Source organism: Macaca thibetana, chromosome 20, assembly GCF_024542745.1.
Source record: "Macaca thibetana thibetana isolate TM-01 chromosome 20, ASM2454274v1, whole genome shotgun sequence".
NCBI classification, from domain to species: Eukaryota; Metazoa; Chordata; class Mammalia; order Primates; family Cercopithecidae; genus Macaca; species Macaca thibetana.
Window position 1 is genome coordinate 45,117,863 of NC_065597.1, and position 24,394 is coordinate 45,142,256.

The 24,394-nt window shown below is 51.4% G+C and overlaps 1 protein-coding gene across 2 annotated transcripts in view; it reads right to left on the reverse strand.

Annotated features, from left to right (window-relative positions):
* Positions 1-1,790: 1,790 nt before the first annotated feature.
* The window catches only part of GPT2 (glutamic--pyruvic transaminase 2), a 48,228-nt gene continuing 25,624 nt past the window's right edge, over positions 1,791-24,394 (reverse strand). For both annotated transcript variants that reach the window (XM_050773423.1, XM_050773424.1), the window contains exons 5-11: positions 23,749-23,992; positions 16,177-16,256; positions 14,129-14,265; positions 10,616-10,790; positions 8,494-8,649; positions 6,072-6,184; positions 1,791-4,187 (exon numbers count right to left, since the gene is read on the reverse strand). In XM_050773423.1, the coding sequence (XP_050629380.1) occupies positions 4,097-4,187; positions 6,072-6,184; positions 8,494-8,649; positions 10,616-10,790; positions 14,129-14,265; positions 16,177-16,256; positions 23,749-23,992 (996 nt within the window). In that variant the 3' untranslated portion in view covers positions 1,791-4,096. The remainder of the gene's footprint in view (positions 4,188-6,071; positions 6,185-8,493; positions 8,650-10,615; positions 10,791-14,128; positions 14,266-16,176; positions 16,257-23,748; positions 23,993-24,394) is intronic.

Sequence of the window (24,394 nt, forward strand, 5' to 3'; positions counted from 1 at the left end):
TGCTCTGTGAACAAGGCCACCCAAAGCTCCCTATTCTCATGGGTCAGAGGCGGGCTCAGAGAAAGGCACACAGGCCCAGGCAGCCAATCAGGATCCTCCCTTGGGATTTTTCCACGTGGAGCTGGACAAGACAGACTTTGCATTTAATAGAGTGAACTTGAAAACCGAAACAGGCTTCCTTCCCAGGTGCACGAGGCCATACTTCCTCTTTCTGCTGATGCTACTCTGAGTGGATTTCTATCACTTTCAACTAAAGTAATTATTTCCTTTTATATTTTCCATATTTTAAGAGACTGGGTCAGCCGGGCACAGTGGCTCACGCCTGCAATCCCAACACTACGGGAGGCCACAGCGGGCGGACCGCCTGAGGTCAGGAGTTCGAGACCAGTCTGACCAACATGGAGAAACCCCGTCTCTACTAAAAATACAAAGTTAGCCAGGCATGGTGGTGCACGCCTGTAATCCCAGCTACTTCGGAGGCTGAGGCAGAAGAATCACTTGAACCCGGGAGGCAGAGGTTGTGAGCCGATAATGTGCCATTGCACTCCAGCCTGGGCAACAAGACTCCATCTCAAAAAGAGACTGGGTCTCACTATGTCACTCAGACTAGCATGCAGTGGTGTGATCATGGCTCACTATAAGCCTCAACCTCCTGGGCTCAAGTGATCCTCCCACCTCAGCCTCTCAAGGAGCTGGGACTACAGGTGTGTGCCCCATACCTGGCTAATTTTTTCAATTTTTTTTTTTGTAGAGATAGGGTCTATGATGCCCAGGCTGGTCTCGAACTACTGGGCCCAAGTGATCCTTCTGCCTCAGCCTCCCATGCAGACAGGGCCACAGGTGCACACCACCATGCTAATTTTTTGAATTTTTATAGAGATAGTGTCTTTCTTGGTTGCCCAGGCTGGTCTCGAATTCCTGGGCTCCAGCGATCCTCCCACTGTGGCCTCCCAAAGTGCTGGGATTATAGGCATAAGCCACTGTACCTGGCCACCAAATTTTCTTTAGTTGAAGACACAGAAATTTTAGTTTTGAGAAAAAGTCCTGAATTCCAAAATCACACATCAAAATCAAACGTCGATATGGGAAATGAATGAACTCCCTCGTATAGACAATTCCCCCTTTTCCCATGAGCCTCCAGTGCTCCCTCACCCGCCCACCTCCCCAGCCCTGGGGAAGAGGCTGTTTGTTCTTACTTCTCTTCCACCAGGGAGCCACGGTCTGTGTTCATTTTAATCACATTCTATTTCAAAGAATCCATGAAGTTTCTCCACCACAAGTGAACAAAATAACAGCTCAGGCATCTTAGGATCAAGCCCTAAGAAAACATGGAGGCCGGGTGAGATGGCTCACGCCTGTAATCCCAGCACTTTGGGAGGCTGAAGCAGGCAGATCACCAGAGGCTGGGAGTTCGAGATCAGCCTAGCTAACATGGTGAAACCACATCTCTACTAAATATACAAAATTAGCTGGGTGTGGCGGCATGCGCCCATAATCCCAGCTACTCGGGAGGCTGAGGCAGGAGAATCGCCTGAACCCGGGAGGCGGAGGTTACGGTGAGCCAGAATCACGCCACTGCACTCCAGCCTGGGCCCTGGGCAACAGAGTAAAACTCGGTCTCCAAAAAAAAAAAAAAGACATGGAAGCTGAGAAGCTGTGCCTGGAGTTCTGTCATGTTTGGGGGAAATGCCCGTTATCGTGCTGGGAACAAAAAATTACAAAGAGTGAAGCTGTAAAGTTAGTAATGTCCTCAATGTTTAGATTCAAACTACAATGAAAGTTAAACACAGTCACCATTTTGGACATTTTATTTATAGAAATTTCCAGCAGAGCCATTGTTAAGTACCTTTGTCAGGAGATGCCTGTGAGAACCTAGATGGGAAAACAGCCACAAGTTGATCTGCATCTGTTCCTCCCCAAAACTCCACACACACCACAACAGGAACAGCCAGGCGAGCCTCTGGGTGCGCAGTGATGCGCTGTCTGAGGCACGGCCCAGCACGTGCTTCCTCAGCAGATGCTACACACACAGATCTGGACCAATGACAGAAACTTCACAGATGTAACCTCCAAGTGCGACCTCAAATGACAAACAACTTTCTCAGGTGGTGCCCGGACAGGAAAGGCACCAGAACAGAATCTGTAGAAAACCAAACCTGTCATGATCAGCATTCCTATCCAACGTTAACCTCCTAAACTAGCTGACCTTATTTATTTTGAAAGCAAATCAAGTGTATACAATCTCTTTTAAAAAATTGTGCAAATATTGTAAAGTTTTAGGGGCTGTTTATAATCTGAAGAGATTTATAAAAAATTACTGGATTTGTTAGGACTATAAATACTAACCCAGCCTCCCCCATGAAAAAAGCAATTGTTACAAAAATATAAAAAATATACTAGCTTCTACGATTTAACCTTTCCACCAGAAACCTCATCACTCTGGGACTCATCCTGGTTTATATACCACACAGCAAGCACAAGCGCAATTTTTTCCGTTTTTTAAGGAAGGAAAAGTTTTAGAACATTCCCTTTTGTTATTTGAGATTGTGGCTATTTTCTTCATAGGGGCTGTGATGTCGGTGGGTAAGGACAGTTTGGAGTTTCCTACTGTTTCCTCTACACGGACCCGGTGTGGAAATCACAGCATAGAGACTGCTCTAAGCCTCACTCCTCGGCCTCTTCTGCTTTCTCTCCAGCTCCTCCAATCCCATTTTGGGACATGCTGGGTCCCAGGCTCCTGAGCTTCCCTAACTTCCCACTGGGGAAGGCAGGGAGGATGGGGAGGCTCCCAGTAAGGGAGGCGAGGGCTAAGCCCATAGCACCGCAGCCTCGAGTGTGGTCGGCCCGCCCAGGGTTGCTAATGGCAGGGAAGCCGCATGCTGGGGGATGGCACCCTCCTGGCCTGGGAGAGGACTGATGCCACAGTTCAGAGTCTGCAGCCTGGGAGGGGAGCCGGAAACTAACGTGAAGGCAACACTCTGCATGAAAGCACGCCAATGAACCTCCAATCACGACTCACTGACTCCTCCACAGCAGCCAAGCTGCTAGGCAATTTTATCACCTAAAAGCAAGGAAACCGACCAGATTCAGCTCGCCATTCAAGAAAGGACAGGGCCTTGGCTGCTCTGCAGGTCCGGCGATTGCCCTTGAGGGGAGGACATTTCCAGCCCTCATTTCCCCGCTGCTGCCAGCAGGGGGCGATGTGCACACAGGCTCGGTCAGGGCCTCGGGAGAACAGGCACCGGTCACCCACGGGATGGGTCCACACCATTCCAGTGGGACTCTCCACGGAACTGGGACACTGCCGGGCTGCACCTTGTGTCCCTGAAATTCAGAGAGACCTCTCCGATGGGGTTCCAGCCTACACATGTTCAAGGGAACCCCTCATTCCCAAAGCCAGCCGGGCGCACAGAATTCTCAGGCCTGGCTGCGCTGCTGGGAAGCAGAGAGCCGGTTCCTCCTGCAGCCTGGCTCACCCCCATGCCTCACCGTGGGGCCCTCTGACGGTGGCCGCAGCCCCCAGCATCTACCCCAAGCTAGTGCAGCATCCTGACCAGTCCACGTGCTACTGTGCTCCCCGCCTGCCTCCAGGCCACGGGGTGGACCCTCTCTCAGCCCCAGGGGCCTTCCAGGCCCTTCTGTTCAAAGGACCGGATGCTTCACACCGCTAAGGGCTTTATTTCACAGATCACGGTGGTGAGTTTGGATTTCCAGCCCTCACCACGGTTAAGTCACACATTTCCCGACACCTGCTCATTTCTCCAGATCTTAAACATCTCACCCAACACACCCTAGTTGTTGTAAACCCCAAATGAACTTTCCAGAAGCAAAAACAGTAACAGATTCAGAGAACCCTGGCCACACCTGCTGAGCAGGTCCCCTCTACTCTGGTTGCATATAGAATGCTTGTCTGCTCAAAAGAGAGGCGCTGTCAACATCAAGGCACAAAGAAAGACGTCTCCGGGGGCAAAATGATGATGAAGTGACCAGCGGCCTCTGCGAGGCCCAAGGCAGAGTCACAGGGGAGGCGAGTTCAGCCTGGTGGGCATTGGGAGGAAGAGCTGAGGACGGGCCTCCCGCTGGGGCTCAGGCGTCCTCACGCGTACTTCTCCAGGAAGTTGATGTGGAAATCCTTCACCTTCTGCAGCACCGTCTTCAGCTTCTCCACTGGAGGGAGGATGGTCATCCTGGCAGGAGAGACAACAGTGTCAGCCTGGCTGCTCTGCAAGATGGGAGAGGAACGAATCCAGCAGCTCAACTGCCTCTAGGATTGGAGGAGGGAGGTCTGCCTGGTCCGCTTCCACAGCTCCAGACCGGACAGCGCCCAGAACTTGGACCACTTTTCCCTTCATTCATATGTTGGTTTTTTCACCCAAGTAATACACGTGAACAAAAGCAATGAACTGGAGCAGCAGTTAGGCTAAGATATATCCACCCGTTACTGCAGAAGGTCTGCATCACTTTTTTTTTTTTTTTTGAGATGGAGTTTTACTCTTGTTGCCCAGGCTGGAGTGCAATTGCATGATCTCGGTTCACTGCAACATCCACCTCCCAGGTTGAAACGATTCTCCTGCCTCAGCCTCCTGAGTAGCTGGGATTACAGGCACCTGCCACCATGCCCTGCTAATTTTTGTATTTTTAGTAGAGACGGGGGTTTCACCACGTTGACCAGGCTGGTCTCGAACTCCTGACCTCATGATCTGCTCACCTTGGCCTCCCAAAGTGCTGGGATTACAAGCATGAGCCACTGCACCCGGTCACATTTTTTTTTTTTTTTTCTGAGACAGGGTCTCACTCTACTGCCCCAGCTTGAATGCAATAGAGTGATCATAGCACTGCAACCTCAAACTCTTGGGCTCAGGCAATCCTCCCATCTCAGTCTCCCGAGTAGTTAGGATTACGGGCATATGCCAATATCCCTGGCTAGTTTTTAAACAACTTTTTGTAGAGACAGGGTTTTGCTATGTTGCCCAGGCTGGTCTTGAACTCCTGGACTCAAGCAATCCTGAATTCGGCCTCCCAAAGTGTGCGAGCCACTGCATTCAGCGCTCTGGAATATTTTGACCACTGAACAGAACTTTCTCTAGAGCATGACTCTTGCTCTTTCCTAGAGTTTGAGAGAGAGATTTCACTCCCACCTGAGGGGCCTTTTTTATCTCCAGTCAGTCTGACAGTGAGACACCCTCCAGTCACAACTCTGCCTCCAAAGGAATTCCCAAGTTGCCACAGTAACTAACACCTCCCTCTCGTCCACCAATATGCTCCCTGGCCTTCCCGGCAGCCTTCTTGCTCAAATCGCTTTCTGACCGAGCCATCAAACACTGAGATGAGCCTGACCAGGGGTGGGAAGGCCAACCAGACAAGGTTTGTCCATCCAGGGGACACGACCCACGACCTTGCCTAAGTCAAGACTTGGCTCCGGTTGCTAACAGCTCATGCCATTTCTTCTTTTTAGCATCTGCCGCAAGAGACATCCGAGAGCAACATGTGCGGGGAAGATGCTGTTCTGAAGAGAATTGGCCTCGGTGGAAAACCTCTGCTCCAGCCAGCTCCGCTCTGGGCACTGGCATTCCCGTCCACGCAGGGCCAGAACGGGGTACGCCCTGGGCGTGAGTGGAGCGAATTCCACTGCAGGTCCTCAGCAGGTTCCGGGATCACAGGCAGCGCTGCGGCCCAGGGTGCCGCCAGGAGCTACCGAGCACGTGCCAGCACCACTCCAGGCACTGGCAGCTGTGTACTGCCGTCACAGAGTTGAAAACGGACAGCGAGATAAGAAAACACCCGACTGGGAACATTTCAGATGACGATGGGACAGCTGATGGAGGGGAGGGACAGAACAGTCAAGGAAGACCTTGCAGGAAATACGACCCTGAGCAGACAACCACCCAGTTTTTCTTACTCCCTGGGCAGGGTCTGAGCTTGGCTCTGCAGCAGGACAGAGCGGGGTGACTCGAGGGGGGACAGGGTCTCCGCACGTCTCTCTCCGTAGTAGTCCTCTGCTCCATGTCAAGAAGCCCACGTTTCCCTGGACAAGCCCCGGACCAGCCCCTGGTGCGGAGACGAAGTCGTACCTGAAGTGGTAAGTGCCTTCCCTCTGCCCAAAGCCACTGCCGGGCACAACGCAGATGCCAGTCTCCTCCAGGAGCTTCATGCAGTAGAACATGTCTGGAGCCATTTGATGGGCCTATGGGAGCAGACAGAGCTCGAGATCATTCCTGGCTTTGCAAACACACCATTCAACCTTTATAGCCAAATGTAATCTAAATGGCAGGTCTCTCTCCCACGGCAGTGCCCTTCTCCCCTTCCACTCCTAGAGGACCAGGGCCAGACGCTGGGATACTGCTGGTGGCCGGTGCCAGGCACAGACACCTGAAAACTACTGCAGGACAGCCAGGTGTAGCGGTGCTCCTGCCCGTCATCGGGGAGTGCCCATCCCCAGGCAGCCACTCAACAGGCATCAGTGGTGGCTTCCTGCAGGTCAAGCCGCATAATTCTCTGAAAATGGGGCCCTGGGGTCTGCACGCAATTTTCATGGAACAAGCTTCTCTGAGGCAGTCTCAACACTGCTTTCCACACACTGGTTTGCATGACCACGCAGGGAGCCTGTTAACTACAGATTCTCAGGTTCTATCACCAGGAATTCTTTATTTTTATTTTTATTTATTTATTTTTTTAGACAGAGTCTCCCTCTGTTGCCCAGGCTGGAAGTGCAGTGGTACAATCTTGGCTCACTACAACCTCTGCCTCCTGGGTTCAAGCAATTCTCCTGCCTCAGCCTCCTGCGTAGTTGGAATTACAGGCACGCCATGCGCCACCACGCCCAGCTAAGTTTTGTATTTTTAGTAGAGACAGGGCTTCGCTATGTTGGCCAGGCTGGTCTCGAACTCCTGACCTCAAGTGATCTGCCTGCCTCAGCCTCCCAAAATGCTGGGATTACAGATGTGAGCCACCGCGCATCCAGACTACAGCAGGAATTTTTTTTTTTTTGAGACTGAGTCTCACTCTGTCACCCAGGCTGGAGTGCAATGGCGTGATCTCGGCTCACTGCAACCTCTGGCTCCTGGATTTAAGCGATTCTCCCTGCCTCAGCCTCTGGAATAGCTAGGATTACACTGCAGGCCACCATGCCCGGCTAATTTTTTTTATATTTTTAGTAGAGATGGGGGTTTTACCCATCTCTACTTGGCCAACCCATGTTGGCCAAGCTGGTCTCGAACTCCTGATTTCAGGTGATCCACCTACCTTGGCCTCCCAAAGTGCTGGGATTACAGGCATAAGCCACCATACCTGGCCCACGGATTTTTTAAAAACTTAAGAGGTCTTGCTCTCGCCCAGGCTGGAGTGCAGTAGCATGATCATAGCTCACTGTAGCCTCAACCTCCCAGGCTCAGGCAATCCTCCCACCTCAGCCTCCCAGGCAGCTGGGACCACAGGCCTGCACCACCCAGCTAATTTTTAAATTTTTTGTAGAGAGGGTTTCACCATGTTGCCCAGGCTGGTCTCAAACTCCTGGGCTCAAATGATCCTCCCACTTCAACCTCCCGAAGTGCTGGGACCACAGGTGTGAGCCACTGCACCCAGCCTAACACTAGGAATTCTGATTCTGTAGGTCTAGGGTGGGGCCTAGACTTGGGTGTTTAACAAGGTGTTCAGGAGGCTTGGGGGTGGGTGAGGACGCCACCTGCAGAAACTGCGCTCCCTGGGAGCCTCCAAGTGGGGTCTGTGGCACCTGAGAACTTGGTGGAACCACAGACTCTTAGGTCCCTTGCAGACATAAGACCCTTTAAGAAAAAAACAAAAAAAACAAGCTAGGCACAGTGGCTCATGCCTGCAATCCCAGCACTTTGGGAGGCTGAGGTGGGAGGTTCCCTTGAGGCCCAGGAGTTTGAGGCCAGCCCTGGGGTGACAAAGTAAGACCCCATCTCTCTGTATAAGAATGTAATTAAAACAAAACAAATAAGCCAGGCACAGTGGCTCAAGCCTGTAATCTCAACTCTTAGGGAGGCACAGGAAGGAGAATAGCTTGAGCCCAGGAGTTTGAGACCTGCCTAGGCAATATAGCAAGACCCCATTCTCCACGAAAAGGAAAAACAAAAAACAAAAAACAAAAACAGGCCCTAGGTGATGGGTACACACACTGAAGCCTGGGAAATCCTGCTCCAGGATGCAGTGGCTGGGTGGAGGTGGCAGCTCCTGCTGCTTCCCCCGCAGGCATCTCACCCGGGCACCTCCCCTGGGAGCAGCAGCACTGACAAGAGTCCAGATCAGCTCCTCTCTCCTGGGGCCCACCTCATGTTTGCCCATCATCAGAGCCCATGCCTGGGCCTCTGAGAACCTGTCATCTTTACATGGTCAACACCATCTGGTCGAAAGGTGCATACAGTTCAGAGCCTCCAGGGCCAGCACTTCTGCTCCCCAAATAAGCAGGGGCCCCCAGCCCAGCGTCTCAGGTGAACCTGGTAAGAGAGAGCCAGCCCGGCCCATGCCCCAGACCTGAGCAGCCTCCACAGCTTTGACAGGAATGAAGATCCGAGGGAAGGCGTACATGGCACCCTGCAAGGGGTTGCAGTGAATTCCTGGGACTTGGTTAAACAGGTCTTCTGTCAGCTTTGCTTTTTTGGCCAGATTACCCAGGACCGACTCCTTCTCCTGATGAGAGATAGAAACAGCACAGCAGTCAGTATCTCTGGATAAAGATTCACTCCAGTCACTGATCTTTCCTGCAGCACTTGCAGAAATCCTGGATGATGACTTTGCTCCAGCTTTGAATGTATGTCCCCTCTGACCCAGGCGCTGACTCGGATTTGCTCTGCCTGGGTCACATGCCCCATGCACACCACACAGACGGAGTGGGTGGGGTGGTTTGTTCCTTCGACACTGGGGTATCAGACAGACTAACCAAAGAAGAGCTTGCATGAGCCCGAGCACAGCAAAACAGGGAGGTGGCTGGGCCTCCCGGCAGGAATTCTTCCACAGCGCTCACCCTGGGATGCTGCCACATGCCCTGGGGTGTGGGGCACACAGACACCAGGGAGTTCTAGGCCAAAGGGTAGAGCCCGGCAGCCTGTGTCATGGGTTCTATTCTCGTACCAGGACGTCCTTCCAGAAAATGAGAAAACCCAGTTGTTGCCTGTCAGTCTGTATGGACTCGGCTCTGGAGGGAATTCCTCAGAACATTCTTCTAGGACACATGCCCATTCTTCTGCAGATAGGCCCCACCAATGCATCTGGGGGCCAGTACGCCCCACCCTCTGTCTGTGTGGTGTGCATGCAGCCCAGGACCCAGGCAGAGCAAGTCAGGATCAGTGACTGGGCCTGAGCTGGGCGTGTGTCCACGGCTGGAGCAGAGTCGCTGTCCAGGGCTTCCACAGGTGCCGCTGGCCAAGTGGCATGGAAGGTGTGGGCTGCAGGTGGAGGCATAAGCACTATGTGGCCTGTCCGCGTGGGGAGCATGGTTCAGCCTGGCATCATGACACGGGCCACAACACAGATGGACCTGGAGGACATCACGATTAGGAAAATAAGCCAGCCACAAAAAGACAAATAAGACATGACTCTGCTTTTTTTTTAGACGGAGTCTCGCTTTGTCACCCAGGCTGGAGTGCCATGGCGCAATCCCGGCCCACTGCAACCTCCGCCTCCCGGGTTCAAGTGATTCTCCTGCCTCAGCCTCCCGAGTAGTTGGGATAACAGGCATGTACCATCCCCAGCTGATTTTTGTATTTTTAGTAGATATGAGGTTTGACCATGTTGGCCAGGCTGGTCTCCAACTCCTGACCTCAGATGATCCACAGGCCACAACCTCCCAAAGTGCTGGGATTACAGGCGTGAACCACTCACTGTTCCCGGCCAACATGACTCCATTTATATGAGGAATCTTGAGGAGGTGAGTGCAGAGAGAAGGGGGTAGAAGGGTGGCTGCTGGGGCTAAGGGAAGGGCAGGGTGGGGTATTAGTGGGTAACAGGCAGAGCTCAGTGTGGGATCATGGAACAGCTCTGGAGATGGATGGTGGTAATGGCCGCACAACAGTGTGAATGTCCTGAATGCCAGAGAACGGAGTACTTTACAAACGTTAAAAAGGTCGACTTTATGTGCATTTTACCACAATTTTTTAAAAAAGAGGTGAGCCTGGACCAGTTGGGAGTTGACTTCTAGGTTACCTGACCCATAAATTCCTTTGTTTCAACGGATCAAAGCTGGTCAGAGCTGGAGGACTCTGTCAAGCTGTGAGAACACGGCTTAGCAGAGGCAGGCGGGGGCCTGGGATCCATGCTGCGCCCCACCACCTCCTCATCTTCTTTTCAGTTTCATGAGTCCCCCCAGTGTGTTATTGGGAAACAACGCCCTTCCCTCCTCGACACTCGCTGTGAGGAAGAGGAAGGGTTCACCTGCCCACACACACTCTCAGTTCTCCTACTTCCAAACAATGCCCAGCTGTACCTCTGGACTTCAACTCAAGGGGGTGGTTTAGGCTCCGAGGAGCCATGCATGCCCCTGCAGGCCACACCCCCAGGAGGCTGCCGTCTGGCCATCTGGAGACAGGCCAGCCACTGGCCCAGCAGGAACTCTCGTGACCCCGGCTGCAGGGATGTGGACGCATCACAGTGGACTCACGCGGCTGAATTGCTCAAAGGACTCCTCTCCTGCCACCGGGGGATTCACGACGATGTCCATGGCGGCCTGCCCGGACACTGGGGGGCACAGGCGCACTGAGAGCAGCTTCACCAGCTGGCCCTTGATCTCAGGGTGCAGGTTGATCACCTCCATGTAGCCTCCTCTGTAACCACACCTAGAGGGCCGAAGAGAGGGAGAGGACCACCAGTTACAGAAAGACCTCAACAAAGTGCCATTTGGACAGCCAGAATCGAAAGCATCCCCACACCCAACACCTAATGGTCAGGTGTGGTTGAGTTCTTGCCAATGGAAGGTGAACAATAGTGATGATTGTGTACAAATTCCTATTTTTTTTAAGAGACAGAACCTTTTCCTGTCACCCAGGCTGGAGGGTAGTGGGATGATCATAGCTCACTGCAGCCTCAAGCACCTAGGCTCAAGCAATAGTCCCACCTCGGCCTCCCAAATAGCTGGGACTACAGGTGTGTGCCACCACATATGGCTCATTTTTTTACTTTTTATGTATGTAGAGATAGGGTTTTGCTATGTTGCTCAGTCTGGTCTTGAACTCCTGGCCTCAAGCGATCCTCCCGCCTCAGCTTCCCAAAGTGCTGGGATTACAGGTATGAGTCACCATGACAAGTTTCTGTAATTTATAGCCAAAAGAATCCTCAATGATACACTCAAATCATATGAAAATAAGCTGAGGACATGTAATGAGTTAAAAACAAAAAAACAAAACAAAACAAAAAACCTTTCTAAACCAAATCAGCAACATACATCTTCTTCTCCAGTGTGTGGCTGCAAACGTTCACACTAACTACCACAGGAACGCAGGTGCCTGGAGGCAGGAACCTGGTCACCTTCTTCCATGCATCCCCCACCCCCAGCCTCAGAGTACCTGACACGATGAGATGCTTAGTAACATGTTTTTTGGGGGGCCAGGTGCGGTGGCTCACCCCTGTAATCACAGCATTTTCGGAGGCCAAGGTGGGCAGATCACTTGAGGTCAGGTGTTCAAGACCAGCCTGGCCAACATGGTGAAACCCCGTCTCTACTAAAAATATAAAAAAATTAGCCTGGCATGGTGGCACATGCCTGTAATCCCAGCTACGCGGGAGGCTGAGGCAGAAGAACTGCTTGAACCAAGATCGGGAGGAGGCAGAGGTTGCAGTGACCTGAGATCGCACCACGGCACTCCAGCCTGGGCTCCAGAGTAAGACTACATCTCAACAAAACAAAAAACTAAAAAAAACATGCTTTTGGGATCACACTGCTGAACAAAACCGGCAAAGATTCCCATCTGATCCCTTGACTGGACATTCCAAGGTGGGAAGATAAATTCTAACATCTCAGAAAAGTGTCCCGTAACAAAAATGGAAAGAAAGAACTTTCTGCTTAATCCTCTGCTGATGAGCAGAGAATCAAAATGAGTAAAGCAGTCAGACCCTAATTCATCCAGATCTGAGAACACGGGACACGACTCAGGACCCCAACATCAGGGCACTGACTGGTAGCATAATCAATAACTGAGATGGGGCAGTGCATAAGTGTGTAGTAAACACGCTTGAGTTTGAAAACTGAGTTCACCGAGAACAGATTTGTTTAGGAAAAGAGCTACAGAGCAAAAGGAAGTGAAGAAGGTGCCAGGACTGCTACAGTGTAGACCAGAAAGACCAGTCTACGTTAGCCTGCGCCCAGACCAAAGAAGCCCAAGAACAGTTTCGCAGCCATCCCAAGGGGGCTGCTCCCTTGACCTGGCGGAAGTATTCCTTTGAGCTTCACGCTTACACTGTTCCAGCCTAACAACCAAGAGCCCTCCCCATGCCGACACCTGGCACAGAATAGGATCCCACCACGTTGGGAACGCATGCCCTTTGCTGCAAACCCACTGGTCTCTCCTCAGTCTCTGTGGCTTCCTGCTCTTTCCCCTAACCTCCCAGCAGTAGGGGCCCAGGCCCAGGCCTCACTCCATGTGAGTATGAGACATGTCCAGGCTCAGAGCTCCAACAATCTTACAATTCACACCCAGACATCTCCCAAACTTAAACCACCCACCAGATGTCAGCTTGCCTGGATACTTACACATCTCTCTCCAACTGGACGCCAAGCTGGCAAATTTAACATTAATAGGTCCAAAACCAAACTCCTGCTCTTTCTCCCTAAACCTGCTTCACCCTCAGCCTTCCTCATCTGTTGACTGCAACACCATCCTTCCCGTTGTTTGAACAAACAACTAAGGATTCATCGTGCAGTGGCGTAATCACAGCTCCCGCAGTCTCAAACTCCTGGCCTTGAGTGATCCTCCCACCTCGGCCTCCCAAAGTTCTTGGATCACAGATGTGAGCCACCGCACCTGGCCAGGATTCATCCTTGACTCTTCTCTCCCACACCTGCCTTTTCCATCCACAACTCCTATCAACTCCACCTTCAAATACATCCAGGATCTCTCCCTATCTCTGCCTGGTGCACAATATCTCACCTGTGAGACTATAACAGCCTCCTGGCCTCTGTCTCCATCTGTACCCCAACCCCTACCACACAGCAGCCAGAAGGAGTAATACACCAGCTAAGCAAGGCCACACTCCCTCTAAAAGCTCCCATCTCATGCTGAGCACAGGTGAAAAATACGATCACCAAAGTGGCCCAGGTGACCCGGCCTCCTATGGTTCTCAGGTCTCCACTTCTGCCACTGCCCCCTCACCCCTCCTTTCCAGCTCCTGGCTGTTCTGCCAACATGGCAGGTGTGTTCCACCAACACGGCAGGTGTGCTGCTACCACAGGGTCTTTGCCCAGGCTGCTCCCGCTGCCTGCAATGCTCTTCCCCCAGATATCTGCACAGTTCCCCACCACACTCCTTCGGTGTTTAACTCAGAAGCCAACTCCTCATTGAGGCTGCACCACTTCAGCCTTCGACCCCACCCCTACCTCTCTCCTAATGACTGTTCTCCGTTGGATGCACGATTTACTCATTTGCCTACAGCTCTCTCACCTCACTAGAACCCATGCTTTGTGCTGGCAGGAGGGTGTTCGCTGTGGCATCCCCCGCACTGAGATCAGTGCCGGACTCATCGTAAGTGCTCAGTAAATATTAGCTGAATGAACAGACACAGGATTACAGCTGACCTTTAGCCTCTGAGGTCACGCAGTGCCTAAGGCAGCCCTGCATCCAGAGCACGGCCCATCAGCCTAACAGCATCCGCCCTCCCTGACCCCTCAGACATCAGTCAACCTCAGAACAACAGTGACAGAGAAAACACCAGGTGTCACAAGCTGCCATGTAGTCCTGTTTCCACTCCATCATTTGTCCGTTGTCTGAGCACGTCCTTATTTGAGCCCCGCACCAGGGCTGTTCTCACACCATGGCTCTCCCGCTGGGGAGATGCAGAAACAACAGATAAGGGCAGCCTTCTCTCCATCCAAGTGAGTAGACCACGGCGCAGGGCAGAGGAGCCGGCAGCGTGAGGATCTGGTGGGCCCAGCAGTGGCGGGAGGGAAGGGAGGCCCACGTACTCGCCCATGTAGCCCTTGGAGGTGGAGTGGAAGGAGGCGAGCTCCACGTTGCTGGAGTACTCGGGCCCCATCTCGTACAGCACCTTCTTGAAGGAGTGGAATCTGCAATCTGGAGAGTACACGTTGTCCTGGTACACCTGCGGGGGCACGGCAGGGACGGTCACCAAAGGGCCCTCAAAGAGGCTGCTGCCCAGTGTGGCCAAGGCAAGGGAGGGCACAGGTGCTGTAGGCCATGAGGCCCAGCCTCCTGTGCCACTTCCAGGGATGAGCCAAGTGTGCCTGAAGGAACTTTCTAGAATAAGCAAGGAGGCAAGGCCTCAGGCTGGACGCTGAGACAGCTCAGGAGCTCACTTGATTTCTCTCACACTCATCCCCGCCCAATCCTCAGACTTCCCTTCCACCCCATCTGACCAGTGATGGCGCCGAGACGCCCATCCTCCCAAGCAGACTCTCCCCCTAAAGCACGGTGCTTCCTTGCTTTACCAACACTGTGACGACGGCATTAGTGCCCCTTTCCTCTGATCTCCTATTTGAAGAGCTAACCCTGTTGGGTTTCCTTTGCAACACTTAACCCCCCAGAGTGGAATCATTGTGTTCTTCCGCCCACTTTTCCCTGCCAGAGCAGCACCTACACCTGTTTGGTTCTTTCCAGTCCCCAGAGTCCAGCACTCACAGCTGGCAGACACCCACCCTGGCCTTTGAGGTTAATTCCCCATCTGTTTTGGAGATCAGAGAAACTGAGCCTTTCTGGGGCCCTGGGGATCAGTCGGAGGGTCAAGCTGGCTCCATCGCCAAGCCAGGCCCTGTCCTCCTCATCCTCCTCTTCCCAGACCCAGAGGGAAGTTCTGTGTACCAGGTCATGAGGAAAACCATGGGTCTCTCTGCTGCCTTCTCTCTCCTTTAGAAATGAAGATGTCACGCCCATCTACTATTAAGGCAACAATTTGATGGGTGAGCTGTGTGTGTATGTATGTGTCTGTGTATGTATGTGCGTGTCTGTGTATGCATGTGTGTCTGTATGTACGTACGTATATGTCTGTGTGTATGTCTGTGTGTGTATGCGTGTGTGTGTGTCTGCATTTGTATGTGCGGCGTGTGTTGGGGGGGGTGACAAGGAGCAAAGAAATGAAGGCAGCAGGCTAGAAGCTGCAGCTCACCGGAAACCATGCAGAAATGAAGAAGAAACAAAAAGAGGATTTGATGGAACCTCAGTTTCTTTTCAAAGCAGAAAAAGAATGAGCTGATTTTGGTTCCAGAACTGTAGTTCAAGAAGCAACAGGTATGGGGTTAAGATCCCTTCCTAAGATGTAAGCGAATTAAATGAGACAGTAGATACAGAAGCGCTGGGAGGCATAGAACTACAGCTTTATGAGGAGTGGGTGTCAGTCATTTCTGCCACTGGGAACCCACCCTCCCTTGTTGGATAGGAGCCCCTCAGCTGGCCCTCAAGGAATAACCCTCCTTGGTTCTCTATCTGGAGGTTTGGGAAAAGAAAGCAGATGGCCCACCCTAGGCTCTGGGCCTGGTCAATCTGCATACTGGAACCCCTACATCACAGTGATTGGTTCAGCAATGGGCGTGAGACTCAGGCTGAACCAATAAGGCTCAATTCTGAGACTTGCTGGAACCACCAGGGCCAAAAGCCCTCTTTCTAGGCTGGGAATCTCTAGGCTGGGAAGATAACAGGCCTGTGTATGAGGCCAACACAGAGGGGTGGAAAAGGGAAAGAGGACCTGAAAGATAAAGTCCAAGCCCCTGGATTCAGCTGCACACCTGTGACCCCACCAGCATTTTTCCTTTTTCCTTTTTCTTTTGGAACTTAAGTGATTTGGGCTGAATTTCTGAAATTTACAACCAAGAGTACAAACCAATAAAGGGGTAATCTAGGTCACAGTCTCACGAGTTGTAACACTGAACATCCTCACCCTAGGCCAGAATCATTCCTCCAACACCAAGACAGCTCTCTGGCTGCAGAACAACGGCGGCTGGGTACCTCCCTCTAGAAGAGAAAGCTAGTGCCCATCCCCTCTGAGTGGGGACACTCTTACCTCATCAGCCAGAAGAAAGAGTTTCTCTTCCCAGGCAAAGTGGATCACATCTTCTATGCACTTTCTGCTTTGTACCTGGCCTATAGAATCCCCAAGAAAACCAAAATGTTGGTTGTAATGCTGTTTAAATTGTCCCCAGGTCAGAAGCCCATCCAGAATCACTCCGGTGCCCTGTGTTCCCTCGAGCCCCCCTCCCCAGTGCCACGCATGATGGTGTAGTCGGCCTCCAGGGACACCCAGAAGAGCTGCCCGCGTGTCTGACTCTCTTCAGCCAGTTATGCGAGGAAGAAGGGGTTCTCACCTGGCTCTCTTATTTTATTTTTATTTTTTTTGAGATGGAGTTTTGCTGTTGTTGCCCAGGCTGGAGTGCACTGGGCATGATCTCGGCTCACCGCAACCTCCACCTCCCAGGTTCAAGCAATTCTCCGGCCTCATCCTCCCGAGTAGCTGGGATTATAGGCTTGTGCCACCACGCCTGGCCAATTTTGTATTTTTAGTAGAGACAGGGTTTCTCCATGTTGGTCAGGCTGGTCTCGAACTCCCAACCTCAGGTGATCCACTCGCCTCGGCCTCCCAAAGTGCTGGGATTACAGGTGTGAGCCACCACGCCCAGCCTGGCTCTCTTATTTTTATGAAGGCTTTGTGTGTAGGCGTGGTGGTGTGTGTGTGTGCATACACTCGCATGTGCAAGTGTCTGTGTGTGGTGTGTGGTGTGGTGGGGTGTGTCTCTGTGGTATGTGTGCCAGTGTGGTGGGGGGGTGTGGTCTGTGTGGTGTGCATGTAGGTGTGGTGTGTATGTGTGTGGGTGTGGGGTGTGTGTGTGGTGTGTGTCTGTGTGGTATGTGTGTAGGTGTGGTGGGGTGTGTGTGTGGTGTGTGTGTCTATGTAGTATGTGTGTAGGTGTGGTCGGGTGTATAAGTCTGTGTGTGGTATGTGTGTGGGGTGTGTGTATGTGCTGTGTGGGTAGGTGTGTATATGGGTGTGGCGGGGTGTGTCTGTAGTGTGTGTGTAGGTGTGGTGGGGGTGTGTGAGTCTGTGTGTGTCTGTGTGTGGTGTGTGTGTAGGTATGGTATCTAAGTCTGTGTGGTATGTGTGTGGGGTGTGTGTGTGTATGTGGTGCATGTGCAGGTGTGTGTATGGGTGTGGGGGGGGGGGTGTCTGTAGTGTGTGTGTAGGTGTGGTGGGGGTGTGTGTGTCTGTGTGTGGTGTGTGTGTAGGTATGGTGCAGTACCTAAGTCTGTGTGGTGTGTGTGGGGTGTGTGTGTGTATGTGGTGCGTGTGCAGGTGTGTGTATGGGTGTGGTGGGGGTGTGTCTGTAGTGTGTGTGTAGGTGTGGTGGGGGGTGTGTGAGTCTGTGTGTAGGTGTGGTGGGGTGTGTATGTGTTGCGTGTGTAGGTGTGAGTATGTGTGTGCAGGTGTGGTGGGGTGTGTGTATGTGGTGTATGTGTAGGTGTGGTGGGGTGTGTGTGCACACACGTGCATGTGTGGGTGTTTGTGTGCAGTGTGTGTAGTATGTGTCTGTGTGTTGTACGTGTCTCTGTGGTGTGTGTGTGTATGTGGTGTGTGGTATGTCTGCGCTGCAGAACAGAGAGGCATGGAAGCATCATAAGGAGCAGGGAGAAAAGGCCCGATGACTCACGCCTGTAATCCCAGTGCTTCGGGAGGCCAGGGTGGGAGGATCGCTTGAGCCCAGGAGCTCCAGACCAGCCTGGGCAACACAGCAACACCTCATCTCTACAATAAAAATTATCCAGGTGTGGTGGCTTATGGCTGTAGTCCCAGCCACTTGGAGGCTGAGGTTGGAGGATCGCTTGAGCTCAGGAATTTGAGGCTGCAGTAAGCTATGACTGTTCCACTGCACTCCAGCATGGGTGACAGAGCAAGACTCTGTCTCAAAAATAAAACAGAGAACGGGAAAATACAACTGCAGGAGTTAAATCTATCAGCTAGTGCCCTCCCCCCATTACTGCACACCAGCAGCAGATGGTGAAGAGACTCGCACTGGCTATGGTCACCGGGTGAAGAGTTAGCTCCTTTCTCCCCAGAGAGGCACCCATGAGCTCCACAAGGCAGGGACAGGGCCTCTCACCGCTCATGATCTGCCCTCAAAGACAGCACTCAACAGGCACTCAATAAATAACTGCAGAATAAATGCTAAGTGAATGAGCCTGGGCACCAGCTTTGGTGTCTCCTGTCAGCTGCTACCCGCCATCACTAAAGATGAGCACGCTGCAGGACTCAACACTAACAGGGAACACTTACAACACATTTTATTATTTCTCTTTAATTTTTGAGTCTGAGTCTCACTCTGTCACCCAGGCTGGAGTGCAGTGGCACAGTCTTGGCTCACTGCAACCTCCGCCTCCTGGGTTCAAGTGATTCTCTTGCCTCAGCCTCCTGAATAGCTGGGGCTACAGGTGTGAGCCCCCATGCCCAGCTAACTTTTTATTTTTTGAAGAGAAGGGGTTTCACCATGTACCCAGGCTGATCTTGAACTCCTGGACCCCAAGTGATCCACTCACCTCGGCCTCCCAAAGTGCTGAGATTACAGGCGTGAGCCACCGCACCGCACCCGCATTTTAGAGAAATGAGTGCAAACAGCAAGATGGTGATCCATCCGTTCACACGAAATGCCATGGGTACAGGTGAGAGAAGGAGTAAACGCAACGAGGTAGAAATGGGACCTTCCCTCAGTATTTCCTGAGACTTGCTTTGAGTGTGGCACCGGGAATATCTGATGTGCTCACAATATCCTCCAGAAAACCACCACTACAATCAGGCTTGCTAACTTCTTAACAAGCGTCATGTTTGTTTACTATATGTCTGTGTATATTACATAGATATCTTGTGTGTGTACATACATGTCTATACATGCATGCATGTATATTCTTTACAGTGTCTTGCTCTGTCACTCTTGCTGGAGTACAGTTACATGATCCTAGCTCACTGCAGCCTCAAACTCCTGGGCTCAAGCCATCCTCCAGCCTCAGCCTCCCAAAGTGCTGGGATTACAGGCATGAGCCTCTGCACCCAGCCTATTATTGTGTGTGTGCGTACATACATATATATACGCGTATATACACATACATATATATACACACGTATATATACACACATATATATACGTGTATATGTGCATATATACACACGTATATATATATGCGCAAAACAGTATGTAGAGTATCTTACCTTTTTGTTAATAATACCTATATTCTGGTCTATGCAAAAATATAAATATGCCTGGAAAAAACATACACACGTATCTTGTAAGAGTGTGGCATGATTCCATCAAAATTTCTATCTTGAACTAGCTAAGCAATGAACCAATTCCTTTACTAAGGGACCAACTTTTCTTCTTCCAAGAAAGCACCAACTAGCCTTCCTATTTAAAAAGCTCAGGGTTCTGGGATGCCAGGAGGGTGGCAGGCACCAGTTTCTATAAGAAACCAGCCACTATTCTCACAGAGAAGGGCTGGCTTCTGAGGACAGCAGAGCCTGCTTGTAATTCCTCCTGGTCTTGCCCTTCCATGCTTGTGATGCCACAAACTGTATCCTGTTGGAATGCAAACCAGGATTTGAGCACCAGAAAAGCTGTGTTCACTAAATGCTAAACGGAACACAAGCGACTAAGCAAGAACCAGAGCCTTAAAAAGATTTCAGCCCAGTAAAGGAAATGAGACCCAGTGTGTACAAACAATTCTGCTGTTACACACCACGTCAGCGTGAGGATAAGGGCAGAACTTACTTCTCTCCAGCACCTCAGAGCATGCCCACTGAGCCAGTGAACAGACAAGCGCATGAACAGCGGTGCAGGAGGAGGGAATGTCATATATGGCATTAGAGGGGCCAGGGCACAGCTGTGCCCAGCTGGGGGTGACATGAGATACCGCTTTGATGCAGGCCAAAAGGCTGGAGAGGGGTCTCCCAAGTACCTTTCAAGGCTGGGCCAAAGTAATTCCCCAAAAGCTGATAGGAAGATCTGTAGCTTGTGACTTAGCATCCTCCTTTGAGTGACAGATCACGACTGTTCACGTAGTTTGGATGTCTGTCCCCACCCAAATCTTGTGTTGCAGTGTAATCCCCATGTTGAGCTGGGTCTAGTGGGAGGTGTTTGGGTAATGGGGGCGGACCCTGAAAGTATGCAGCATCCCCCGCCCCACTCTGATTCTATTGTTCCTGCTCTTGCCATGCGATGTGCCTGCTCCCCCTTCACCTTCCGACTTGACTGGAAGCTTCCTGAGGCCTCCCCGGAAGCTGATACCACCACGCTTCCTGTACGGTCTGCAGAACTGTGAGCCAATCAAGCCTCTTTTCTTAAAAATTACCCAGTCTCAGGTATTTCTTTTTTTTTTTTTTTTGAGACGGAGTCTTGCTCTGTGCCCCAGGCTGGAGTGCAGTGGCGCGATCTCGGCTCACTGCAAGCTCCGACCCCCCGGGTTCCCGCCATTCTCCTGCCTCAGCCTCCTGAGTAGGTGGGACTACAGGCGCCCGCCACCTCGCCCGGCTAGTTTTTTGTATTTTTTAGTAGAGACGGGGTTTCACCGTGTTAGCCAGGATGGTCTCGATCTCCTGGCCTCGTGATCCGCCCGCCTCGGCCTCCCAAAGTGCTGGGATTACAAACTTGAGCCACCGCGCCCGGCCTCAGGTATTTCTTTATAGCAATGCAAGAACAGCCTAATACCACTGTCCTATGGGGAACTTCAGCGGGAGGCCTGGGACACAGAGCTGCCAATCAGAGTCCCAGGGATTTGACTGGTTCAGGAATGGGCAGGTGACCCAACCTCAGCCTGGTGAAACTCTGGAAGAGGCTCTGCTGTAAGGTACCTCAGCTGATGGCAATGGCTGAAAGTGCTGAAGTCACTCCAAGGATGGATTCTTCCTGAGGACTCCAACCCAGAGGAAGGTAGAGCTGACGAAGGACTGAGGCTCCTGTGACACGGACTCTGACTCAGGCGCACTGCTTCACCCCCGCACTCCACAGTTCCACCCTCCAATCCCTTCAGTCTCGAGTTGGGTCTCTGTCTTGACACCAAAAGGGCCCTGGTTTAAGAACCCAGTCCACTTGGACACCTTTAAGCTACCCTGGTCACAGTGTGTGGTCCAGACAAGACATATGGTCACCACAGGTGGGTTTCTATTTTCCAGAGACCCTCTTCTTACAGCTGACTGACTCTCACACAGTGAAGACCGCAGGAGCAAGGCCAGGTCCTGCCCACTCATAAAGTACTTTATAAAAATTACTTATGTTAATATATCAGATTAATAGAAAATGACCTCTTTACTCAGAGCAGGAGAGTCTCCGGAACAGTGACTTCTTCTCAGTCAGGTGAAAAGATTTATGTAAACACCTGGCCAAGAATGTGTTGACTCTGTGACGTGGACTAGGTACAGTGTCTTTCCCAAGATGTTGTAGAACTTGCTACCGCAAGTGTGGTCCTGGGCCCGGCATCATTATCACCTGGGAATGTGTTAGAGATGCAAACTCTCAAACCATACCCCGGCCCAATTACATCCAAGTGTCTGAAGTGGGGCCCTGCAGCTTGGGCACCATGCTTCTGAGGCAGTGGGTCTCATCCTCGGCAGCACAGGCTACCGATATCTCAGAGATCCTAGAGTGTGGCCTTGATTTTGAGATTTTTCAAAGTTCCCTTTGGGATTCTAATGTACAACTAGGATTGAGAAGCCAGCTCTATGTTATTTTCCTACTGAATCTTTATCCGTCCGCTCCCAGGAGCTGGGGTAAACAAGCCAGTGGTATTGCCAGCTGCACCCATTTTCTGCATGCGGGAATTCAAGGGATGTTTTCAGCTGACTGAAGCATCATTTGATGTTCCCGAGAAACAGATTCCACAATCAACTCAAACAGATTTTGGCCCTGACCCAATTTATCTCAAAAAAGGAGGAGAGAGGAGCCCTTGTTCCCTGTGTCCAAATAGCACTGGGGGCATATGAAGCTAGCAGCCCAGAAATATCAAAACAGACAGGACTGCGGACTTTTTTTTAAAGAAAAATATGCAAAATTGGGGGTGCTTTTCAATTTCTGGAAATTCGTGGCTTTTTTGGTTTAGTAGCTTTTGTTTTGAAAATGACTTTTCCTCTCAGGCCTCAAAGGGACACAGCAGTGCTGTATCAAAGAAAAACCAACACACACACCAGCATTCTCAAAACTGGTTCAAAAAATAAGGGGAGGGACGGTAAAATGAGGCCTATAATTAATGGTAAGTTTGTGAGTAAATTATCTCAAGGAGGCAAGTCTTTGCAAACGTACGAACAAAAAACCAGTCTTGAAAATAATACAACCCTGGCTGGGTGCAGTGGCTCATGCCTACAATCCCAGTGCTTTGGGAGAATCGCTTGAGGCCAGGAGTTAAGACCAGCCTGGGACACACAGCAAGACCTTGTCTCTACAAAAATAAAAAATTAAAATATGAGCTGGGCGTGGTGGTGCTGCCTGTAGTCTGAGCTGCTCAGGAGGCTGAGGCAGGAAGATCACCAGGAGTTCAAAGCTGCAGTGAGTTATGATCATACCACTTGCACTTCAGCCAGGCCTGGAGCCACAGAGCAAGACCCAATCTCTATAAAATAATAATTATTCAAACTGCCCAAGAAAATGTCTGCATTTACTCACTTTTTTTTTTTTTTTTTTTTTTTTTTTTTGAGACGGAGTCTTGCTCTGTCGCCCAGGCTGGAATGCAGTGGCACGATCTCGGCTCACTGCAATCTCCACCTCCCAGGTTCACACCATTCTCCTGCCTCAGCCACCTGAGTAGCTGGGACTACAGGTGCCTGCCACCTCGCCCAGCTAATTTTTTGTATTTTTAGTAGAGACAGGGTTTCACCGTGTTAGGCAGGATGGTCTCGATCTCCTGACTTCGTGGTCGACCCACCTCGGCCTCCCAAAGTGCTGGGATTATAGGCGTGAGCCACCGCGCCCGGTCTACTCACTTTTTTTCTAGACAAGGTCTTATTCTATTGCCCAGGCTGGAGTGCAGTGGCATAATCTCGGCTCACTGCAACCTCTGCCTCCTGGGTTCAAGCGATCATTCCACCTCAGCCTCCCTAGTAGCTGGAACTCCATGTACCACCACACCTGGCTAATTTTTTTTTTTTTTTTTTTGAGACAAAGTCTTGCTCTGTCACCCAGGCTGGAGTGCAGTGGCATGATCTCAGCTCACTGCAACCTCCGCCTCCCGAGTTCAAGCAAATCTTATGCCTCAGCCTCCTGAGTAGCTGGGACTACAGGCGCACACCACCATGCCCTGCTAAATTTTGTGTCTTTAGTAGAGACGAGGTTTCACCATGATGGCCAGGCTTGTCTCCAATTTCTGAACTCAAGTGATCCACCTGCCTCAGCTTCCCAAAGTGCCAGGATTACAGGCATGGGCCACCACACCTGGCCTCCTCATCTCTTGAGGTGGCCTGTGGCAAATTTTATGGCTTTAGGTTAGCAAATCTGGAAGGGAAACTAGGGGCAGAGAGAACCTTTAATTATGTAACTCTTTGGTTTCTAGACAGCCAGTGTATCAGCCACCCCCACCCTCTACGAAACTGGCGAGGAAGTAAAGTGCAGACCTGTAGGGTTCCCGGGGTTGATTATGCAGAGCACCTTAGGGTCACAGTGGTCTTTGGCCTCCTGCACCGCCCGCCGGAGCTCATTCACATTTAGCGCCCAGCAGTTCTCCTCGTCCAGGTAGTAGTTCACCTGGATGGCGTCGAGCTCAGAGATGACGGCTGAATAGAGGGGATACTGTGGGATGGGGATCATCACACCTGTCCGTGACTTGCCGCCTCCAGAGACGAGGATCTTCAGGATTGTCTGCAACGCAGAAGTCACATGTAGAAAGCCAGCACCACTTCCCATCCCTGACCCAGCCTTTCACCCGTGGCCCCACTGCATGCCTCCAGTCCAACTCTGTGCAAGTCACTTTACTCCCCCGAGTCTCAGTTTCCTCATCTGTAAAATGAGGGAAGCTGCAAGGAGTAAGCAAAATCCAGCATTCTAAAGTTCTCGGCACAGTGCCGAACATGTAGTTAACGACTCAGTACTTAGGCTGGGCACGGTGCTCATGCCTAAAATCCCAGCACTTTGGGAGACTGAGGCAGCCAAATCACTTGAGACCAAGAGTTCGAGACCAGCCTGTGCAACACTGTGAGACCTCCACCTCCCTACTTAAAAATTTAAAAATATATATTTTTCTTTTAAAAAAATATATTTTTA